General features: G+C 36.8%; 1 protein-coding gene across 7 annotated transcripts in view; it reads right to left on the bottom strand.

Moving 5' to 3' along the window:
* Nucleotides 1–21,698, bottom strand: part of CDH18 (cadherin 18) — a 337,108-nt gene that overhangs the window by 180,069 nt on the left and 135,341 nt on the right. For all 7 annotated transcript variants that reach the window (XM_056333161.1, XM_056333167.1, XM_056333164.1 and 4 more), the window contains one exon: nt 8,408–8,886. In XM_056333161.1, the coding sequence (XP_056189136.1) occupies nt 8,408–8,635 (228 nt within the window). In that variant the 5' untranslated portion in view covers nt 8,636–8,886. The remainder of the gene's footprint in view (nt 1–8,407; nt 8,887–21,698) is intronic.

Raw genomic sequence — 21,698 nt, 5'->3', positions numbered from 1 at the left:
CTGACCAATTACCAAACATATTCAACATGAGAAAAACGCATTTATTTTACTGCCAATTAAAACAGAGTAGGATAGTGAGAGGGAAAAAAAAAAAAAAAAAAAAAAAAGAAGAAGAAGAAAAAAAAGCCTTTCTCCCACACCGCCCTTCTTCCCAGGCTCACCTTCACTCCTGACTCCTCTACCTCTTCCTTCCAAGGGTACACGGGGTGGGGAATGGGGGACGCTCACAGCAGCCCCTCTCTGCCCCCCTTCCTCCTCAGCTGTGCCCAGCTCCGGCTGGGCCCTTCCCAGGGGCCGCGGGGAACCACCCGCCCGCCGGGGGCTGCCCCGGGCCCGCGGGGGCGTCTGTGCGGGGGCGCCCGGAGCCCCCTGCCCCCTCCCGCTCCCCCCTCGGGGCTGGCCGGGCTGTTTCTCACCCCGTTGCCCTCAGCCCTGGCTGCCGGGCACCGTTTTGCCCTTTCTCAGCCCGGCTTTCCCCGAGGCGCCCGCCCCTGGCTGCGGGGCTCAGCTGTGCCCTGCGCTGGGGCCGGTGGAGCCGCCTGGAACCGGCTGGAACCGGCTGTGCCCGGCACGGGGCAGCCCCGGCACCGCCTCACAGGGCTGCCCCCTTCCCCTCTGCCCCCCGCCGTGTAAAACCAAAACATGATGAAAATCAGAACAATGGAAGGAACAAGGCTAGGTAGGAACAAGGCTGGCTTTCCCCACAAACAACTGCTGCTAAAACATTTAAATGAGAAATGGCAGTTCCATCTAAAAGATGTTGGTTTCACCTGCAGAGTTCAATGTCAAAAAAATGTAAAAGTCACAGAACTTCAGGTGCTGGTGTGTCAAAATTGCAAAAAGGTAAAATGTAAAGAATAAATAAAAAAAAAGAGACGTCAAGTTTTACACAGACTTTTCCAGTCCACAAGAATCGTGGGCAAGATTAGATCACCTTGACAAAACTGTTTTGAACCATTAATTGAAATAACATTCTCCACACAGCAACATTTTGCAATATGGAACCAACAGACTGTATAAAGCTTCCCCACAAAAACAGTTACTGCTTTAACATAGCAGATCAATGTCAGTGTTTTGACATAAAAAAACAAGTTTCTTCTTGGTGCAATTCCACATTGACTTGATATTGTATGAATTCACTTTAGGATAGAATAAACCTTGTAGTTAAAATATAATGAATATAAGAAATACATTCTAATGAAACTAGTAGTTGCACAACAAAAGCTGCTATGAAATCCTCTGTACAGCCCTGTACCAAGGCTAAGAACTTATATTTACTCAAAGAATGTAGGTATAGTAATTAGGTCATGTAACCATAGTCTGAAAGAAATAATTAATGAAATAACTGATGAAAGAAGGAGTCTGTTTCTCTTTCTTTAACTTTCTCTAACAAGGGGCCTGTTTCTAAGCTATCTAGAGGGAGCGACTAAAAGAAACAAGCAGAAGAAACAGATGGTCGACAAGGACATAAATTAGCTCAGACCGATAAGAACACTGCAAACTTGCAAAACCATCACATACCAGGCAAAAGGTGAAAAGTACACCATGAGGAAGACCTACGGCCTTCCTCCCAGAGACCACCGCCCGTGTCATGAAGACCCCTGCCCACAATTCTTGGAGGAATTTGCTTAAGCACAAAGGACTGATAAGCTAATTAACATACAAAGCGAGAGTAGGCGGGGTTAGGTAATGAATACGTATAGGCGTTAATTGAATATTCATTGTTTTATTGTATAAATATAAGATAGACAGTTACTTTAGACATGCACGTTAGGCGGAAGGATCCCCCGTGCATCCAGTGCTGCCAATAAAGGATACTCAGTCACTAAGAAATTTTGACTTCGTTCTTTAAATCAGACTTAAGTGAAGTTAAACCAGGTAAACACTTTATCCCATGTTTTTGGATTAGGTCTTTGGTACACATTCATGCTTTTCTGTTTGGTTGGTCTGTTAGGTCACACTGCCCTTGTCAGTCTGTGCGCAGCCATTTTCTGTCCAAGGGCTGCAGCACCAGTGCTGTGCTTCAGGAAACCTCTAGATACAACTGAACACGGTAGAGGAAAGTTAAACTGACCAGGCTGATGAAAGCACTCTCTTCTCTCGAGTTTGATTTTCCCCCAAATAAACTTTGAATGTTGAGAGATTCCACTTTAAAAGTAATAAAAACAATCTGAAGAGCCACAGCATTCTGTGACTTGCAGAACTTGAGTAATGTGCACTCAACCTCTCAAAAAGTAACCAACTAACAGTTGTTGAATAAAGCTAGGACTACTATCAGCATGGAGGCAGCAGCGGGGGCTGTCTGTGTCAACAGAACTCATAAAAAGCAACTACACGTGTGCATTTTTATTTTGAAAAGTGTTTAGGTTCACAACAGTCTTGAGTTATCTTTTTGTAAAAATACAGTAGAAAACAAGATGGCTAACGTGATTATAGGACCATATAATGTGCAATAGTGATCTCAGATTTGATCACAGTAGTTAAGATGGAAAGGGCAAATTTCCTCTGTTTCTTGGTAAGGCTGCTCCCTGAGCAACTGTGGGAGACAGAAAAGAGAATAAAAAAATCTGCACTGTCCTATATGATCAGTGTCAGCTTTCCACCAACTCTGATGGCACTGAATCAAAACGTTATTTAGCAACAGTAAGGGTGACAAGAATTAGGACCTGAGCAACCAGAGAGCGGAAAAGCATAAAAAGTTCAAAACAGATTAAAAGTACTGTAAAATCTGAGGTTAGCAGTCTAATGCAATGAAAATGCTGTAATTGGGAAGAACATGATTTTGAGTAATCAGAGAGCAGAAAACCATAAGACAGAAGTAAAGAGAAAGTACTATAAAATCTGAAGTCAGTGACCTATGGAGAAACCGTCACACCAAGGAGTGGTTTTTTGGTTTGTTATGTTGGGGTGTTTTTTTAAATGAAAGGGGATATGTTAAATATACAAACTTCTACTTTTTCAGTGCAAAGACCTATAATCTCAGTCTTGCACAGATTTGCTGAGAGGTCCTTTGGAAGAAGCTGGAGACATATCAGTCTTAAATGGCATTAAAAATCGTGAAGCTAAATCTTTGCTGAAATATTAAGTGTATTCATTCAGTGTTCAACTTTTCCCTTTCTAAGAGCCCTGGAAGAAATAAAAAGTTAATCTTTTTCACACTAGACACATGAAATATGTGAAATTAAAGACTGCTGAGCCAAAATCCCTCTCCTTTTTATTTTCTACATAGGTCTATTGTAGTATAAAATTTTAAAGAAGCAACTAAAGTACATAAAAGAACTGAAAAATCTGTGCTATATAGGTTGCTATTGTTACCACGTTTTAAATACCTATAGAGAAAATGATTTCATCTAAATAATTACTTGTGAGACTGGCAAGCTAAAAGGTAGAAAATGAGATGTGTGTTATTCTAGATGCTAAGCCACTTGTATGCTTTTTTACGAAGGTATGAAAATGGGTAACAAGCCATATGTAAAATCTTTAGATCTACATTTTCATTTTCTTTATCACAAAAGAACAACACTTTTTTATCAGAATAAAGTTTTGAACTGTTTGTTTATATGTAAAATGCTGAAGCATGATATGCTTTATTTTACGTATGCCTCTGACATTGCATAGAGGCACTTTAATTGTAGAACTCCACTTCTGTTTTTACTAAGGTATACTTATTTTCCCCTTACTGTCATTAAATCTGAGATGTGAAATTGATATGATCAGGGAAGATTAGATTAACTTTACTGTATTAGAACTAATTTATTGCAATGACATGTCACCGCATGTGAAACAGAATTTTGAATGACAACTCTGTTATGCTGTATTTCTGTTTCAAAGAGTAAAATAACAAATTACTAGAATTACTATCTTGCAAATGCAACAAAAGACCTGCGATATGCTTCCTAATCTAACTTCCAGTCCAATCATTTCTGGGCATTTTTAAAACTGTTATTTTCCTCTTCCCCTTCCTGTATTCACACTCATTTCTAACTGTTCCATACTTCCTTATCTCCCCCATCAACACAAATCCGAAAGTGTTTTTGAACTCAGGTATGTGAAATGTAAGAACTAAGTAAATTGTCACTCCCCTATCCCCCAAATTTGTGAAGAAAAATGCACGCATATTCAACTCTGTGTGTTTTTTCATGAAAACCCATTCCTATTTAACTTCGGAGGACATCTGAAGTGGATTAAGAGGTATATATTTAGTATTTCAGAGATTCCACAGAGAAATCAAGTGTCAGTCTTGTTTGTTATATTCCTGTGCTATTCCTTCTAATAGCATGACTCACTCAGCCTCAAACCAACACTGATTTTCCCATTACCACTGCACATTTACTTTTCTCTCCAAAGTAAAAAGAACAGTGAATGCGTAGTTAAGATCTGCTTCCAGTGCAAGTCACTTTTCAGAAATATCAGAAGAAACAGACCTTCTGGAGACAGAGAGGTGTGAAAATTCAAAATGAAGAATGTTATGGATTGAAACATGTACTCTGTTTCTCTTCTTTCCTAAAATTATTTATTTGTTATTTGTTTTCTATATCCTGACACATGAATTATCTAACCTGGAAGCATGCAGAAAATGTGAGAGAAATGCAAACTATATCAGCCATGGCAACTGAGATATGTTAACGCTTGCAGCCCTATATGAGGAATTTTTTTTCCCCGTTTTCTCAGGAGAATTATTGTTCCTCTGAGCTGGTGCAGTCAGTACCGAACTCCTCACCAGACCACGTTGCATTCACTAACCCTGCCCCTTCCGGCGCTCACAGCTATGTTTTCATTAGAATAATTTTTGTCAGAGAGATGCAGAAGTCAGGAAGTCTCATGTAGCTGATAGCTCGGTTTTGTGCATTAAAACTGCTTAATTGAGACAAGGATACTTGTTCCCACTTAATCAAATTTCCAGTTTCTTCATTGTACCCCCCACACACATACTTGCACCCACAGATGAGGAGTCTGTCAGAACTAGCATTGTTAGACACTATTGATTATTGGAAAGTTTTCAAGAAACCCTCCCCAAATAATCCATCATTTTAGAAGAATAAGTCATTGTAGTTTTATATTCTTTAAAGATAACTTTTTTAACACAAAACTGTATTTGGAGTTGTTTGTTCAGGAAAACATACACTGAAACATCAAAAACCTATCCCCAGTGCAACAGCAGGGAACAGTTTCAATAATCCCATAACCACAGAAAATACTCAACACCTACAAAAGGATAATTTCTCCTTTCTACCACAACCTCGTTTTTCTAGGACCTGTGTTTTGCCATGTTCCTATAAAAACCTTCTGACTATGGCAAACACAGATTAATTTTATACAGATTTCCAGTCTCCAAATGACATTTTTAGAGAAAAGAAATAATGACTACAGGAACGGGGATATGCTTTATATTAAAATAGAATGATGACTTGTTGTCCTAACACTTGCTGTATAACAGATGATGGCAGTAAATTAATCCATCCTCTTGACAGCCACTTCACAATAAGAATGTGAAACCTTACCATTTTCATTGCAGGCCTACCCTATTCTTGTCCTTGGTGTGCATTTCCATGACAATGACTGTAATCATTATAACAGTATCGTACATAACGACTCTGCTTTCTGTGATGTTACTCCCAAACTGGGTGTGAAAAATGTGAAAGGACAGATCTCAAATGGCAAAACTCTCACCAGTGAAGCAGTCTTCTACAGGATTAGTAACTGACAGAACTGATAGCATGCTGCCACATAACAGAAGCCTGGAATGAAATGGCACCCCTCATATAGCCTTCCTTCATAAACTGAGGGGCTTTGCATGAAACCCTCTTGTCAAATTAAAGGCATGTAGAATTGAGACCTTAATGAAGTGTGTACAATTAAATGCAACATCAGTAAAACCGCGATTTTTCAGAATGAAAAGGAACTCATGCACAATGACCACTACTGAAATTTTGCTAATTATTACTATTATGTCAGGCTCAGCCGGGCTTTCCTTTTTTTCTGAATTAAAAATACACGCTTAAGCTAATATGATTGAGCTTTGCAATAAATCAGGTCATCAGAATCACTAAAACAAATGGGAAATAGAGTACAGATGCTTCTAAGTTCCACAAAGCTTGTGCAAAAATGAGCTTACTAACATGAAATACTCGGAGCAGAAAATTATGAACAGCACAGGGAATTCTTTGAGGAAAAGGGGAAAAAAAAGGTAAGTGCAGAGGAAGAAATGTCCCCAAACAAGGCATGTAGCCACATTCTAACCACAAAGGATTAAAAGAAATCTTATTCATTGACGTTTGTAACTGTAGCATTAATATCATGGTCAGAGGATGAAAGAAGGTATATAATGCTATCCCAGGAACACGAAATTGAAAGGGACCATCCTTCAGCTCACTGAATCCAGACCTATGTTCTTGCATGCAGTCATGTCTGTTAGTGCTTTCATAAAGATGAGCATGTTTTACTTTGAAATGTCTTTGGATTTTTGTTTTCACTCTTCCTACTAGTAGACTCTTTCAGGATTCTGACTTGTTTTCTTATTTCCATTCTAAATTAAGCCATGGCCACCAAAACCTCATTTTTTTCAAGAAAAAAGGCAAATCAACTTAAATAGCTCTTCTCTTTCCCTTGTGGTCTGAAATGTATTTATAGAATAATATGTGCTTTCCACTGTTTGGGGGAGTAATTATACTTTATTCTCCACCACCACCACAACCATAGCATTCAATTTTCTCTGTATAGCTTCGTATATAAATTCATTTCTCTTGGCCAAAAGTAATCAGAGCAGTAAACAGGTCAACATTATCTCCCACAATGGCTTCAGTATCACTTAAACACTATTTAGATTATCTCAGCTTTTGCAGCTTAGTATCATATTTACCTTCAAGATATGACAGTAGAAGCAATAATTAATCTGGTGACCAGATCTTTCTCTTCCTCTGTCACTTACAACTGGCAACAGTAGTGTATAACAGAAATGCATGATATTGTTCTGTAAGAGCCTTACCACATTGTGGTCCTGAAATTTACTCTGTATCTCCATATCCAAACCTTATTCACGCTACCTAGCTCTTTCCAGACAACATTTTAATTTTCCTGCATAGCTTTGCATCAGCAACATGTTTGTAAAATGTTTCTTCTATTCAAAAATCAGTCATGAAAATATTAATTAATCTAAGATGGGCTTGGTAATGTATCTCCTCATCCCCTTACCTGTTCTAAAAGTTTCTCTTTCAATGCAACCCACTATTTCCACTTAGAAAGGCCCTTCCCCAGTTTACATTTTCTGCACAAATCTCAACAACTTTCACTATGCTGAAATACTTGGTATTCTACCAAGGTTGGCATAACTAAATGGGTTTTTTTTGGTCTTTGTGTTAACAGTATCTTAAATACAGATGCTCCATTTGCTATTTTTAGTTTCAGATTTGAAAGCCCCTGTTCAAATTTGAAAGCCCTTGCTACCAGACATCTGTGATTTCAGAAGCTACCGGTTTCCTTGGATATTTTTAACACTCTAAGATAGAATTTTCAGGATTCTCAACCTGAAGGCAAACTAAAAAGGAATTAATTCCTTTTCCATGTCTTCATTCCCATTAACCATGTTTCTTTACCCCTCATATTCAATGTTTTTTGCAATTTTCATTACGGAAATCAAGACTCAACTAGATTATGCAATAAAAAATTCTATCATAAAGCTGAAAGACAGTATTCAAGGGGGAGAAAAGCTCCATCTGTCATATATCTTGCAATAAAGCTATATATACAGTTTTGTGTTATTTTAATGGAAATTTAAAACCCAAGCTATACAAACAACATTACACATGATAAACTAGACTTCATTTGGCCAGCCTACAACTGCATCAGCATGAGCTTTATGCCTGAAGCTCATTATATATGTCAAAACATAAATGCAGGGATGCTTGTTCTCACACGCTTCTGAGGAACTGCAACAAGTAACACACCTTTGGAGGAGCCCTTTTCCACCCTAACCTCAAAGTGGAATGACTACCCTATAGAGCTTAGACTGTATTTATAATATTCCCTGAAGTAGAACTGAATCTTGTTCTGAAATAGTCTGGCAAAGTCTTTAGCAGTGACATAGTTAAGCCCCATGCATTTGAGGTTCTAGAACCTGATGTAAAAGGATCAGCTGCACTCACTGAAACATTTAGCTGAGCTAAGAAAAAAATGCTATTTTATCATATTTTAAAATCTTTGTCCTATTTATATATATTATTTTTTTATAATAAACAGAGAAATTATACATAGACAATTGGCAAATTCATTGTGCATACCTGTAGCAATCCAAGAGGTGTCCTCCTTTAAAAAAGGAGGTGCCATCTAAGGAGGTACCTGTTTTTCTTCTATCAATGGCACATTTCAGCAAACGGGAAAACCAAAACCAAGAATAAGACAATGGCCTTACCTTTCCTACATACTGAGGATCTGGTCCCATGTGTTCTTCTAAAACAAAGAACTGATTCCACACCCATCCACGCTTGGGACGATGATGTACTTCTGTTTCACCTTCTATGTGTTTGGTTTGATTTCTAGTCACCTTGATGGAGCCATGGTGAGCAGCTCCATAACACCTCTGCACAAAACAGAGACAAACTAGGACTGGGCAGATACAAGATGTACTTGTAATTCTCATTGTAGGATAAGCTTCCTGTTGAAGGTTTTCTTTCTCTTGTCTTTTTCAGCTGTAATCCTTTAATAAGTTCCCAAGACAGAAGGTGAAGCCTGGTTCAGAAATACAGTCCAAAATGTTTTTTTCTGCTTGTTCATGGTTTAGCTGCCCATTTGGGAAAGCTCAAATTATATTTACATTATGAAAAGCTGACTGGAAAAAATTATATTTCTTCTGAGGTCTTCACAAGAGTTCCACTGCCGACCATTTTCTATCTAATAGAGAAAGAAAAAAAAGCCACTTACTCATCACTAAAACCAGAAATTTTCAGGTTTCTGACCTTAGATTACACTCACAGCTGCACTAACCAGTCTTTCAAAGACTCTCATCGTAACTAAAATTTCTTTTCAATCCTTCCTGTAAAAGCGTTTCCAGGTTGTTTTTAAAGTACCTTAAGAATTAGCATGGCTCTTCCAAGCTATGAGAACATTCACATTATGAAAAATTGGATGATTCAGGACTATTCCTTTGGCCATTACTGGCAAATCACTGACCTGGTCTCACAGTAAAATAAAGTCATGGCTACAGTGTCATTAGATAGTGATTCATTTCACATGAGTTCTTGATCTTCTGTACAGAGATCCAACATGGTGAAAAATACCAAGGCTATGATCAATTTTTAAGGAAAGCCTCCAAAACAGGCTTTGAGAACTCTGAGTCACTATTAGAACATACTGACAGGAACTCTGAGTCAAAATGTGCACTTTTACACCCTGTACTTTACATAAATTCCAACCAACATCATACCAGAACCTCACAAAATTATTTCATACTGACAGAAAGTTCAGGTTGTTTAGATGATCGGTATTACATTTATAAAAGCATCTAAGTTCACAATGACAATATTTTCTCAACTTCAAAAAGGAAAATATATATTTTTTATACTGCAATAGTAAAATGTGCAAATGGACATGGAAGTTAATGTAGCGCTTAAAGCAAAGTACCTTGAATGAAACAAAATAACTCTTCAACCTCAGAGAAATAGTTACCCTAAAGTAATCGTTTGTTCAGTTATCTGAAAATATCAACAATCAGTCAATCAGGAATCGCAAAACATGCAACTAAACGTACAAAAATTAGAACTTTCTTCCAATATTGGCTTTGTTTGAGCATCATAAAGCCGTCACAAGTTATGTAAACAGAAACACAATTAAACTAACTTTGTTACTAAATTTCATGGGAACCCAACAGAACAAATTCAAAATCTCTGAAGAACCAAACATTGATGTAGAAATTAGATGGGAAAATACTGCAGTGGAAGGAAGCTTATCAACTGTCTTTTGGCTGCAGGTTTGTTTTTTTCCCCTTTATGCTCTTTTCAAATCCATAATAATACTGGAAGCTCAATCACACTTTCTTCTGTACTCATTTAAGTACAGTTTCTCATCAGAATAATGGAAGAATACTTCAAAACTGCTGTACATTAGAAATAAGCAGAAAGGATATATTTTCCATTGCTATTATGCAGTTCAGGACAGTGGGTTACGCTGAAGTGAAAGAACTCCAGTCTCCTGTGGCCGGACTGTAGTTAAAAAACAAACTCTATATGGTATTTTCCACTGAGGGAAGATATTTTTAGACATTCAGTATTACCCTGCTTCTTATCTCCCTATCAGTGTAATCTCCCCTCAACACCCACAAAGACCAAGTTTCATACCCCACCTCAGAACACATTCATACAAAATGTTGTATTATTACCTTCTTCAAGTACAAATGTGATTTAATAGGAATTTTTCACACTTATACATTGTATGAAGTCTACGTTATGCCAGGGACAGAATCCAGACATTCTGGGTGTCACACTTGCTTCTAACTATATACTTCCTTGGTTTCCTTGCCTTTTTGCATTCTTTCCCAATTCTTGCTAGAAATCAGGTTTTGCCTTGAGGCATGTGATTTCTTTCTAAAGATGTCTATATCTACAGATGAGCTATTTAAACAGATTAGTCATTGTTATATTTCAGATGTACATTAAAATTAAGGAGTACCTCACAAAATAATAAGGGTGCAGTTTTATGCATTCAAGTATTATTTTTCTTCCCTTTGTTTCCACCTCAGGAAATACCAGTTCATAAGACTATAAAACAGTGCATAAGTTAAAAATGGTATATAAAGTGCACTGAGATTTATAAGAATGGCATATCTAAAATGTATCTGAAAACATTATTACTGAATTTTTCTTTACAAAAACTGTGGGGATGGTGGTGGTGAGAAATTCTTTCCTTATAAAAGAGTAAATCTAAATGACTGCAGAAGATACCAACAAATTAGGATTTATTACACAGAAGTTTGTTTCTCCCCCCTGTCAGCAGTCATCCATAGGAAAAAATAAGCGAATACCAACATGGAGCCTGTAAACTGTGTTATTTCATAGTCTAGGTAATATATGACCTAGAACAAAAAGAAAAAAGTGGCAAACTATGAATGGCTTCTTAATCTCAAAAATATCTGTTCTTCTTAGCATTAACATTAACCAGAAGGCATTACATTTACATTTGGTCAAAACCACTATATTACTCAACTCAATTCAGAGGTTAACTGTTAAACACCTGCCCCCAAAATTAAAATTCTAAAAATTATTTATTCTGAAAAAATATTTTCTAAAATAATAGTAATAATATAAATAATAAAAAAGAAAGATTACATTGGCATCTACTTCCTGTTATAATCATGCTTAGAAGTTCAGGCCTCAAGTGTTCCTGAACTGTGTGAGAAGCCTGGAGAACAATTACCACTATGACAAATTCAACAATTAAAACAGGAAGGACTTTCAATGAAGATTCTTTGAAGTGTTTTCGCTCTGGTAAACATCTTTGAAAAACAAAGCCTAATTAATGCTCAGCACAAAGGTCCTCATTCTTACTTGCTCAGAACCCTCCTACTAAAGGTGTAGTATAAACATTCATTAAAAACCTGACACACACACCCCCCCAAAGAAACCTCAAATCTGCCACGAAGACAGCAAAGCTTGTTTACAGGGGGTAGTACAGGTGCACAGAACCTTGAACACAGAAGACAGAGTAAAGCAAAGAATAGACAAGCCTGAACTGTGACTGACCGAAAAAAAAAAAAGGAATGAACTTCCTGAAATCCCTTAAATTGTTGCCATAAGCTAACATACTGAGATGCTGAGAGCTCAGTGCTCTTGTCTGCAGCTTCAGATTAAGTGACCTGCTCAATGTTTTTTGTTATAATGACATACGTAACTGCAGTAGACTTGTCTTATTGTTGTCTCCTGAGAGCCCTCACGAAAACGAGTTGTGCATCTTGAGAGACTAAGTTAAAATTTAAATAAATAATTAAATAAGATGAGGTGGGAAAGTTCCACCCGCATTGCTGGGAATCATTACAATGGAGTAGTTACTGCTTAGTGTGGCAGACGCTCACTATAATGAATTCCCAGGAAACCAGTATGAGCACAGTGATGCAAAATGTGTATGCTTCACCATCATGAGGAGGTTCACCCTTAGGAGCAGAGACTTCTCCTGAATCTCAGTGTCCCCCATCTCCCGTAATCAAATTGACCACATTTGAATTCATCTGAATGAGTCAGTTTTGCAGATGCACATTCAGCACAGCTCTCTTCATCTTTTGTCACATCCCTCAGGGACCCTTTTCATTCCCACAGTGACAGAGTGACAAATAGTTATAGAACTTGTAATAAATTAAATTTCTTGTATACGTTTTGACTTCTCCCTCTGCCCTCTAGACTTCCTCCCTGTCAGAACAAATTCTTGCATTATCAAAATCCCACCAGCTTCAAATCAACATCATTGTTTAGATATAAGTGATCAGGCAGGAATATATTTATTTCTTTCTGCATTCCCTGTGCTTAGTCTATTGCCAATGTTCAAGTTCCTTCAGCACTGCAGAAATAATGGTGTATTGACCTGGAGACCAAAGACAGAACAATGGGCTAGTATCAGAAAGAAAAATTGGATGTTATTTTTTGTTTTATCCTTCTGAAGAACAGGTTCATAGATTGCCAAAAGAATATACAGTACTCCTGAGGATTTCTGGTAATTGGCAGAAAACAGTGAAATTTCTGGGTAGATGAAGGCAAATGGTTCATCTACAGTTGGTCTCTCGTCTCTTTTCCCACGGCTGGTAGAGCTGATCTACGGAACCTCACATGAAAAAATCAGGCACCATGAATTTCTCAGCTTGTGCAATACAGATGTTATATATAATCTTCAGTGCTTTTTAACAGTGCCTTCTGCACATGCTAGTCAATCTGACAAAATGTTGTGGTTTAACCCCAGCTTCCCACTAAGCACCACACAGCCACTTGCTCACTCCCTCCACGTTGGGATGGGAGAGACAATCTGAAGAGTGTAAGTGAAAAAACTCATGGGTTGATGCAATGGCAGTAATAAGAGAAGCAAAAGCCACGTGTGCAAGCAAAGCAACACAAGGAATTCATTCACTGCTTCCCATGGGCAGGCAGGTGTTCAGCCATCCCCAGGAAAACAGGGCTCCATCACCCATAATGGTTACTTGGGAAGAAAAATGCCATAACTCCAAATGTCCCCCCTTTCTTCTTCTTCCCCCAGCTTTATATGCTGAGCATGACATTACACAGTATGGAATATCCCTTTGGTCACGTGGCATCAGCTGTCCCAGCTGTCCCTCACCAGCTTCTTGTGCAACACCAGCCTACTTGGTAGTGGGGTGGGGTGAGACGCAGAAAAGGCCTTGATGCTGTATATTACTCAGCAATAGTGAAAATTACCCAGTGTTAAAAACACTGCTAGCTACTATGAATAAAATTAACTATCCCAGCCAAAACCAGCACACAAAAGTAGTGTCAAAACTGTTTTGGAAAGCATTTAAAATCTGTCTTACATGTTGTTGCCTTGCCCCTTTATTGTACTTATATCGTAGCTATGTGTGAGACTAAAAACAAACAAAAAAATAAATAAAGTGTTCTTAAAATAGTTTAATAGCAACTTCAAAAACTAGAAATGGTTTGACACTATAGATCTGTATTGACAGATCTTACAGAAGTGGTAAAATGGACTACTTTTCCATTTGAACAGCATAAGGAAATTTCCTTTAATTTGTGAGATAACTGCATGAGATACTGAACTCCCAAATTATTGCCGATTTTATATTTAAGTATATTTCAATTCAGAAAGCTATTCTTTATCATCCTGGAACTCATTCAGTTTCCTATAGAAACAGAGAAAAAAAAGAAGCATTGGATAGCTCTGGCCTCGCCTCTAAGCCAACAAACCCAGCTGATGACTGTATAATGTCAAGGGATGTTCTTTCTTGTACCTCTTCCACACTTACACACAGTGTTTTGGTGAAGACCACTTCTAATCACCAAAACCCCAAAAATGTCTACGCTAATCTGTTATTTATTTGTATTATTATATCTGACTGTTATTTCACCTAGTACATTTTACATAAACTCCCTTTTACCAAATGAATCAAAATAACCACAAAAGAAAGCCTCCTTGAAAAATAAAGCTTGTTCTTTCATATAAGCCAACAGAAATTCTGTTGTGGGGAGAAGGGGGGGTGGGGGAGGATTGAGAAAATAAAAAGGGATCAAAAACCAATAAAGCAATGAGACATAAAGAGAAATAACAGAAGAAAATATAGAATAGGATACAACAAAGAAACTGAAAAGTCACTGAAAAAATTTGAGATAGAGAAGCAAGTTGAAAGGTTCAAGTGGAAACAGATGAAGCTGTTAAAGCTAATATGTGAAGCTATCAGAGATTATATTTACACGTGCCTGTGTATGTGTGTAAAAAAACAGCAGTACAATTTCTGTGAAATGTAAGAAACCCAGTTAATACAGTTGAAGATAAGGACTGCTGACATAAAGAAAACATCAAGTGAAAACAAAAATCATGAAACAAAATTAAACACAAAATATATGTAGTAGGTACGCTGAAATTGTCAAGGGAAGGGCAAACCTCGTATTTATTTCCCTACACTTTTAACCTTTCATATACAAAAGGCTCTTTCAGTTTCCACATTTTCACATACAACTACAGATCAGGTCAACTGATGACACGTGTGATTCAGAAAACATATACAATATAAAGTAACATAAGAGTATAAAAACAACTGCATAGGCTTAATGATTACACTATGTTATACAGTATGTGTGAAAAGCTGTAGTATTCTTACATTCAATTTACAATCAGAGAAACATTCTGTAAAACTGATTCCTTTGATGAGTATACTACTCTTGCTGAGACTGCCCAAAAAAAAAAAAAAACCCAAAGAAAAGGAAAAGAAATGCACTCCTTTTTTGTTTCTTCTCCCCCTTTACCACCTACACGTAAAGGAACAGCATACTAAAAGCCAATGAAGAAACAAAAACCAGCAGTTTATCCTGGGATATTATTAAGGAAAAGAAACTCACACATTCTGGGACATTCTAAAACAGTAAAAAAACAAATTCCAGACAAATATTATATTTTGAAAAGCAAGTTAGCTGGTCCTCTGGAAAGTAACTTACTATATACTACATAACATAAAGACAGTTTGACACCACAGATATGGGTTTTACATGCCCTAATGTTGTAATTAGATACCCAAAATTAGTAATTTTTTTACTAGTTCCAGGAAAGGTAGTGTTTAGCTGCAGAGTTAGCATTAAATAATTTTAAATTTATAAAATTATTTCAGATAGTAGTGTGTGATGACTTTTTCAATAGTATCCTGACTGACAGACATGCGTCAAACGATCCCTGTTTATGAGGCTGCATTCCTCCTAGCGGCTTGGAGTTCCAGGGTCAGAATTAATTCTACAGTTTGTATCACATAAGGTTTCTTCACAAATGATCATAATCCAGGTTACTTTTTAAAACTAAGAATGTCCCTTTTTCTTTCTTCAGTTCTTCCATTCAAGGCAGATATTATTTCCAAATATTCCTCTTACCCTCAGTGATATATTTAATGAGGTTTATTGCTAATTTTATTAACACTTCTGTCTTACTGACCCAACTCAACACTCAGTAGCTTTTAAGTCACAGAAACCAATATACTATTGTTGTTCTGTAAAGATCACAACACAATATAGCTTATCCATCCCTTTGCGTTAATAGCTACTATGTTCTTTGTTTTAAGTTCATATTTCAGAGGCTTAACTGAAAGTCTGTGGTTTTGTTCTTATTTCTATTATAGGTTTAGATAGTTTGTAACTAAACCTTCAACACAGCACAAGTATGGACTCTTCTTTATTTCTTGCACAACAGATTTGTCTGATCTTTTCCTTTGTATATATAATATATTGTGTTGTTAATATTATATATATATAGACTGCAAAAGGAAGAAGATAAAGCCAGAGATGACTTCTTATCCAGCATTAACACACTGACATTTCTCATTTTCTTTTTTAGTTCTGACTATGTTGTCAAGATGGAATAAAAAATTTCAGAACTTTCCTTTAAAATCCTAGTAATAGCCCTAAAAATTAGCCAGTATTTGTTTGAATCAACTTCTAGATAAAAGTTCATTTTCATTTTTCCTTGACTTTTATCTCCAGCATTAAAGCAGTTCAGAATACAGACTCCTTGTTAGCTTAACAGGCCTTAACAAGTTACTTTGCTGCTAGAATAGTTACATCATTTAAAACAGCTGGGGTCATAAAATGGAGTAGACATTGTATGAATAAAAGCCTCTGAGATTATTTATAGAAGAGACTCCACATTCCTTACAGAAGACATGTGAACTGTAATTTAGGTTGTGTTACAAAGGAAGTTGGAAGGAAAGCCTAGCAGCACCTGCAATTAAAAGAGAACAGAAATGCTGAGCTAGCACGAGGAGCCCTGGGCAGAACTACTTCCTGGTAACACCTTGGTTAAAGTAGATTAGTCATGTGTTGTATCTAGATGGGCTTCTCCAGAGGGAAAAAAAACCCAACCAAAAACCACAACAAAACAACAAAACCACTGGAAGCCTACCTAACAGCACCATGAGGATGAACGGAGAGTGTGAAAAGCTGAAACAGCCTTAGGAGACAGTCAGAGGAAATGTTCAAAAGGTTTTAATGCTGCTTACAGCAAAAGAAACTCCTGAACAGTTATTGGACTGGCACCTGCTTTATCATTCCCTTTTTTTTTTTTTTTTTTTTTAATTAATAAACAAGACTGTCAAGGCTGTCTTGTACCAAGGTCCAAAAAGTAGCAGCTTTAACAGGAGTTCTTGACTTGTCAAAGAATTTATAAAAGTAATGTAGACTAGTGATCAAGATACTCTCTTCTGATCCTATGTGTAGCTTATCGCTAAACGCAAGCTTTAATGGATCTCTTGAAGGACAACATCAACTGAAGCACCACTCATAAAGAGCAATAATTACCCATGTTACATATAGGCAACTAATCCAGCACATGATATGCCAAAGGAGACACTGATTCCACGCGACCCAAATAAGGGATCCTGGGCACACTGACACCCAGCATGATATGAAAATAAGGATAAGCTTTTTAATTATTTTTAAAGTGTTTTTCAAAGAGGATTTTTTTGGTTTTGTTTTAATCAACAACAAGTTAAAAATATGAGGGTGTCCAATCCTTTATATATATAAAAATAAATATCAATTTTTACATACAAACCACCAGTGCCCCACAACAAAACCCTGTCGGTCCTTGAAATTCCCATCAGAAAATAGGTTTTCATTGCCAGGCTACAAACAGGCAGGTCGCATAAGATCCTCACCTCCAACGTTATGCTAGAAATACATTAGAACTACTATGGAATTCAAGTCTTATTGTCATAACACGATTTTTGAAAGTGTGTCTAATTGATGCTATGGTTAGATGATGTGCAAGATGAGCTATGATGTGCTATGCTGCCTTTAGCAATAAATAGCTCCAGCGAGCAGTTAACTGTAGAGATTATTTAAAAAGATGCATTGATTTTAGAAAAGATATTGAAGAGAGTTATTAGAAGACATTCTTATATTCATGAATGAGTACAGTAAACTATTAAACACTACAAAGCAATGGATTTGTTATCCTGTTGAAAAAGAGTACAAGTCAGTCAAGAAATATATGATCTTCCCTGAACAAAGGGAAATCTGCGAAGTTTGCAAACAAAACAGAAGAGGTACTTAAATTGCAAGCAGCACTATATGTAGATAGGAAATTAATGCTACAATGAACAGTTAGTGAAAATACAACATTAAGACAAAATAAAGGGATTCAAAGCCTGCCCTCAGTTGTCACACAAAACTGTTTTGTATAGAATAAGCAGGCACACAGCAACATCAGGATAACAGAAGTGCTCTGCCATAATCAACAACTGAAGAAATATTTATTGTAACTATACCCCTATGATTTGCATAGAGCATGACTGTCAGAACCATGACAAAATAAAACCACAATTAATCAGATAAAATCCAGCCACTGTTTCTGTAACTGTAATTGCACAAACAGCCATGCTAGCCATTACCTGCTGTGAAAGGAACAACCGTGAAACAGACAGATGATTCATAAATCTGAGTCACGTCTCTCTTTTCCTCAACCAGAGACCAAACCGTGTACATTTATACCTGAAGTCCATGCAGCTAGTCAAGGATAATACAGATATGTAAGACAGTACAAAGGTCCTTTTACATTCCCAGAGTAGCAAAGGCTTTCCTTCTGTGCTGTTTCTCTTCACAAGGAACTTGCTAGCAGAATAAAGATTTCAGTAATTTCCTGAGTCATTCCTACCATTTATAAAGGTCAGGTCCCAATCAGGGAACAAAGCAAATACATGAGTATCTGATGAGCAATTACCCAGTTTAAATAGGAGGAACCTGCAACAGCCCCCTTGTGTATAATCCATAGGTACTGTTTATCCTAACAAATTATTTCTCAAAAATGAATAGCAAGAGATCCTCTGAGTGGTATGGTAGCATCCCAAATGACTGGTAAAAAGTAAAAAAAAGGGAAGGGAGGTCCAATGTAGAAACTAAATGCTTAAGAATGGCATTTGCCTCCCATAGTTTGCTACCAACCCAGCACTGTATTTGAAACTCCTTATAATAATGTACAACGTAAATTCATTGATTATATTATTGTTACGGAAATTTTGACAATACATAATGTAAAATATATATATGTTCCTTAGGTTAGAAGAGTGATAAATATGTTATTGAGTACATAAACTTATATCTCAGTGTTTTAAAGAAAAATATAAAACCTTACTGTTACGTAAAGAAAAACAAACCTTACTGTGTATGCTAGAAATTTGAAAACATTGTTTTTCCAGTGTTTCAAGAGCAGTAAGAAAGTATGCCTAGAATGTGATCTATTTCAATATAGAAAATAACTAAACTACATTTTTATTGGTAAATCTTTCTTTTCTTTTTGAATCAAAACATAATTTGTCACCATTGTTTCTAAGATGATCTTTTTGTAAAAAAATCTACTTCACAAGATAGAAAGAAAAACAGATCTTTTGTTCCATTTTTAATGTAGCAGCATTACTGAAATAATGAAGGAAAACTGAGACAAGGTAGATAACCCACTTCAATAAAAATAAAACATTTCTTTAAATAAAATGGTTTAGCATTTAAAATCAGCTAGGTTTCAAAGCAAAGATAATTTTAATTTAAAAATATTTAAATAGCATATGTAAAGAACGTTGAGTAATTTTTCTCATTGAAACAACCCTTCTATAAAGTTTTGCTTTTCACAAACTGAAACATTGCAGTTAAATAAATTCTTGACTGAAATTTCCCAATAAGCTCTTCATGTAATGCATGCAACTTAACAGATTTTTTTTCCTCAAATAGTAAACATGCTGAGATTTTACTTATCACTGTCCATGATGATTATGTCTGACTTAGCTCATTTTCTGTATTCTGGATTCAAAACCCCAGTGCCCACTATGCGCGTTGCAAAATTCCAAGTTCAGCAAAGATAAGCTTTTACTCTTAAAGTTCAGTGGCACTCAGCACCAACTACTTTCCTCAGTAAGAGAGCACCTTGCGTATCTTTTAATTTTTAAATCTATATTAATATGGTTTTGAGTTATAAATATTCTAGGACCAAAACCCCACAATAATAATATGGGGAAAAAAAATTCCTTAATTACAGCAATATACAAAAAGAGGAATTTATGAAAAAATATTTCAGTGTTCAGAATGCTTTTTATGGACTTCAGGTTTTCAGAAATCAGCATTAAGATGTCAAATAGAGCCCAAACTTTGACAGGTGAGACCATCTTTTTGGGTCAGTTACTGGCAAAATAATAAAAGATATGAAGATCTTTTTTCTTGTTCTATAAAAAGAATAAACAGTTACCTGAATTCTATTTAGAGTCCAAATTTGTTTTCAGCACTACGTGAAACCAAAGTAAATTGTTCCTGGCTTCAGTGAAAGTGGCATGAAGACTTTATTTACCTGTTTTAAAACATACTGACACAAACCATATGTGTAATGTCACAAAACCTTAAAACAGGTTGGGAAGGACCTTTGGGCGTCACCTAGAGCAACGCACTGCTCAAAGCAGGGTAAGCTTCTAGGCTGGCCATGACTATTTAGCTACAGAGAAGTTTGTGAGAAAGAGGATGCATGCACTGGCCTGCAGTTAAGCTAACTGAACAGCTCAGAAACCACCAGATATGACAAAACTTGCTGGACGCAACAAATAACAACATAAGAAGTTACAGTCAGAGCCATGAGGATTGCCTGGATTTCAGAGAGACTGATGTGAGAAGAGCTGAACTTCACAGAGCATTCTGGAAGAATATGGGAGCCTCTTTCGGAGAGTCAAGGTCCATACTGCCTAGGTAATTATTTCAGTAATATGTTTTTAAAGTTGAGACTACCTAGGAAACACTAACAAAAATACTGAGTTTGGGTGCACTTGTAGAAAGACAAATAAGGAAACGGGAATTATGAGCAAGTTGTTTATTTGGGAAGGGACATGAAGATGGTAAAATGGAAGAACCTGAAAGAGGGAAAGGAGCAGGGGGAGCATATCAAAGGCAGCAAAAGTATGTGATCAATGTTATTTGGAGGTCTCTGTAGAGCAGCCCAGTGCCTCACTGCTGACACTTGGAGCAGGGCAATAACCATGGTTTTTGCACTGTGTTTGTGTCTGACTTGTTTCAGCAGTCAGAGGGAGAGGGCATGTCTTCCCTGGAGCTGCTGAGGGAGACCTGGTTGCTCTTCTCCTTGGAATGATGGAGGATTCCCTGCAGGGTACCACCTAACAAGTTTGCTCTCTCAGGTCTCCTATAACACACATCAGGGGCTCTCTCTTCATTTTAGACCTCCACAGATTCTGCTACACATTCAGCAGGCCTAGCTTATTTTTTTATTAGAAATCTATTTCACGAAGCCTATAATTAAGTGGTACCAGTTCCGTTAATCCCTACTCATTATTTCACAGGTGTATGAAGTGAATCAACTCCTGCAACTGCTGAATCAGGTTGTTCCTTGGATCTATATCTACAGTTCAAATAAAAAAGAAATCATGCAAGTCACAAAAAACCTAATAAAAGAAAATCCTTTTCAGAAGTATAACTATCACGCAGAAATCCAACACTAAAGAATAGGAATAATTTTAAATGACACAAAGGTGAATACGAGCTCTGTTCAATGGTCACTGGCAGTTCTAGTATTCCTTTTATGAAGCTATAAAAATCAATACAATAATTAAAGAGAAAAGGAGACATACATATATATTGAGTCTAAATTTGAAGTCTGTATTTAAAAATATGCCTTTTCACATCACACATTAACTGAGATCTCCTTAAGTTTTTTTATTTTTCCTGGAACATTACTTCTGCCAAACATACTATAACTACTGTCAACCACACAGCATTGCTGCGAGTATCTTGCTTTCTTAACATTTCCCTAAAAATTATTTTCTTCTACACACTACCAGCTAGATTTGTCTCTGGCTGCACACATCCTTTCATTGCATTTAACTTTCTCTTGAACTATTTGAACTGTCTTGAAACATAAATACTGAGCATAACTTTTTAATTATTATTTCTTAAATCTTATCTTCCTGTCTTTTCTCATTCTTCCAGTATTAAACCACCAGGCTTCTCCATTTATCA

This window comes from Falco biarmicus, chromosome 3, assembly GCF_023638135.1.
Source record: "Falco biarmicus isolate bFalBia1 chromosome 3, bFalBia1.pri, whole genome shotgun sequence".
Classification (NCBI taxonomy): Eukaryota; Metazoa; Chordata; class Aves; order Falconiformes; family Falconidae; genus Falco; species Falco biarmicus.
The sequence above is the reverse complement of the archived record's forward strand: the minus strand, read 5'-3'. Positions and strand labels throughout refer to the sequence as shown.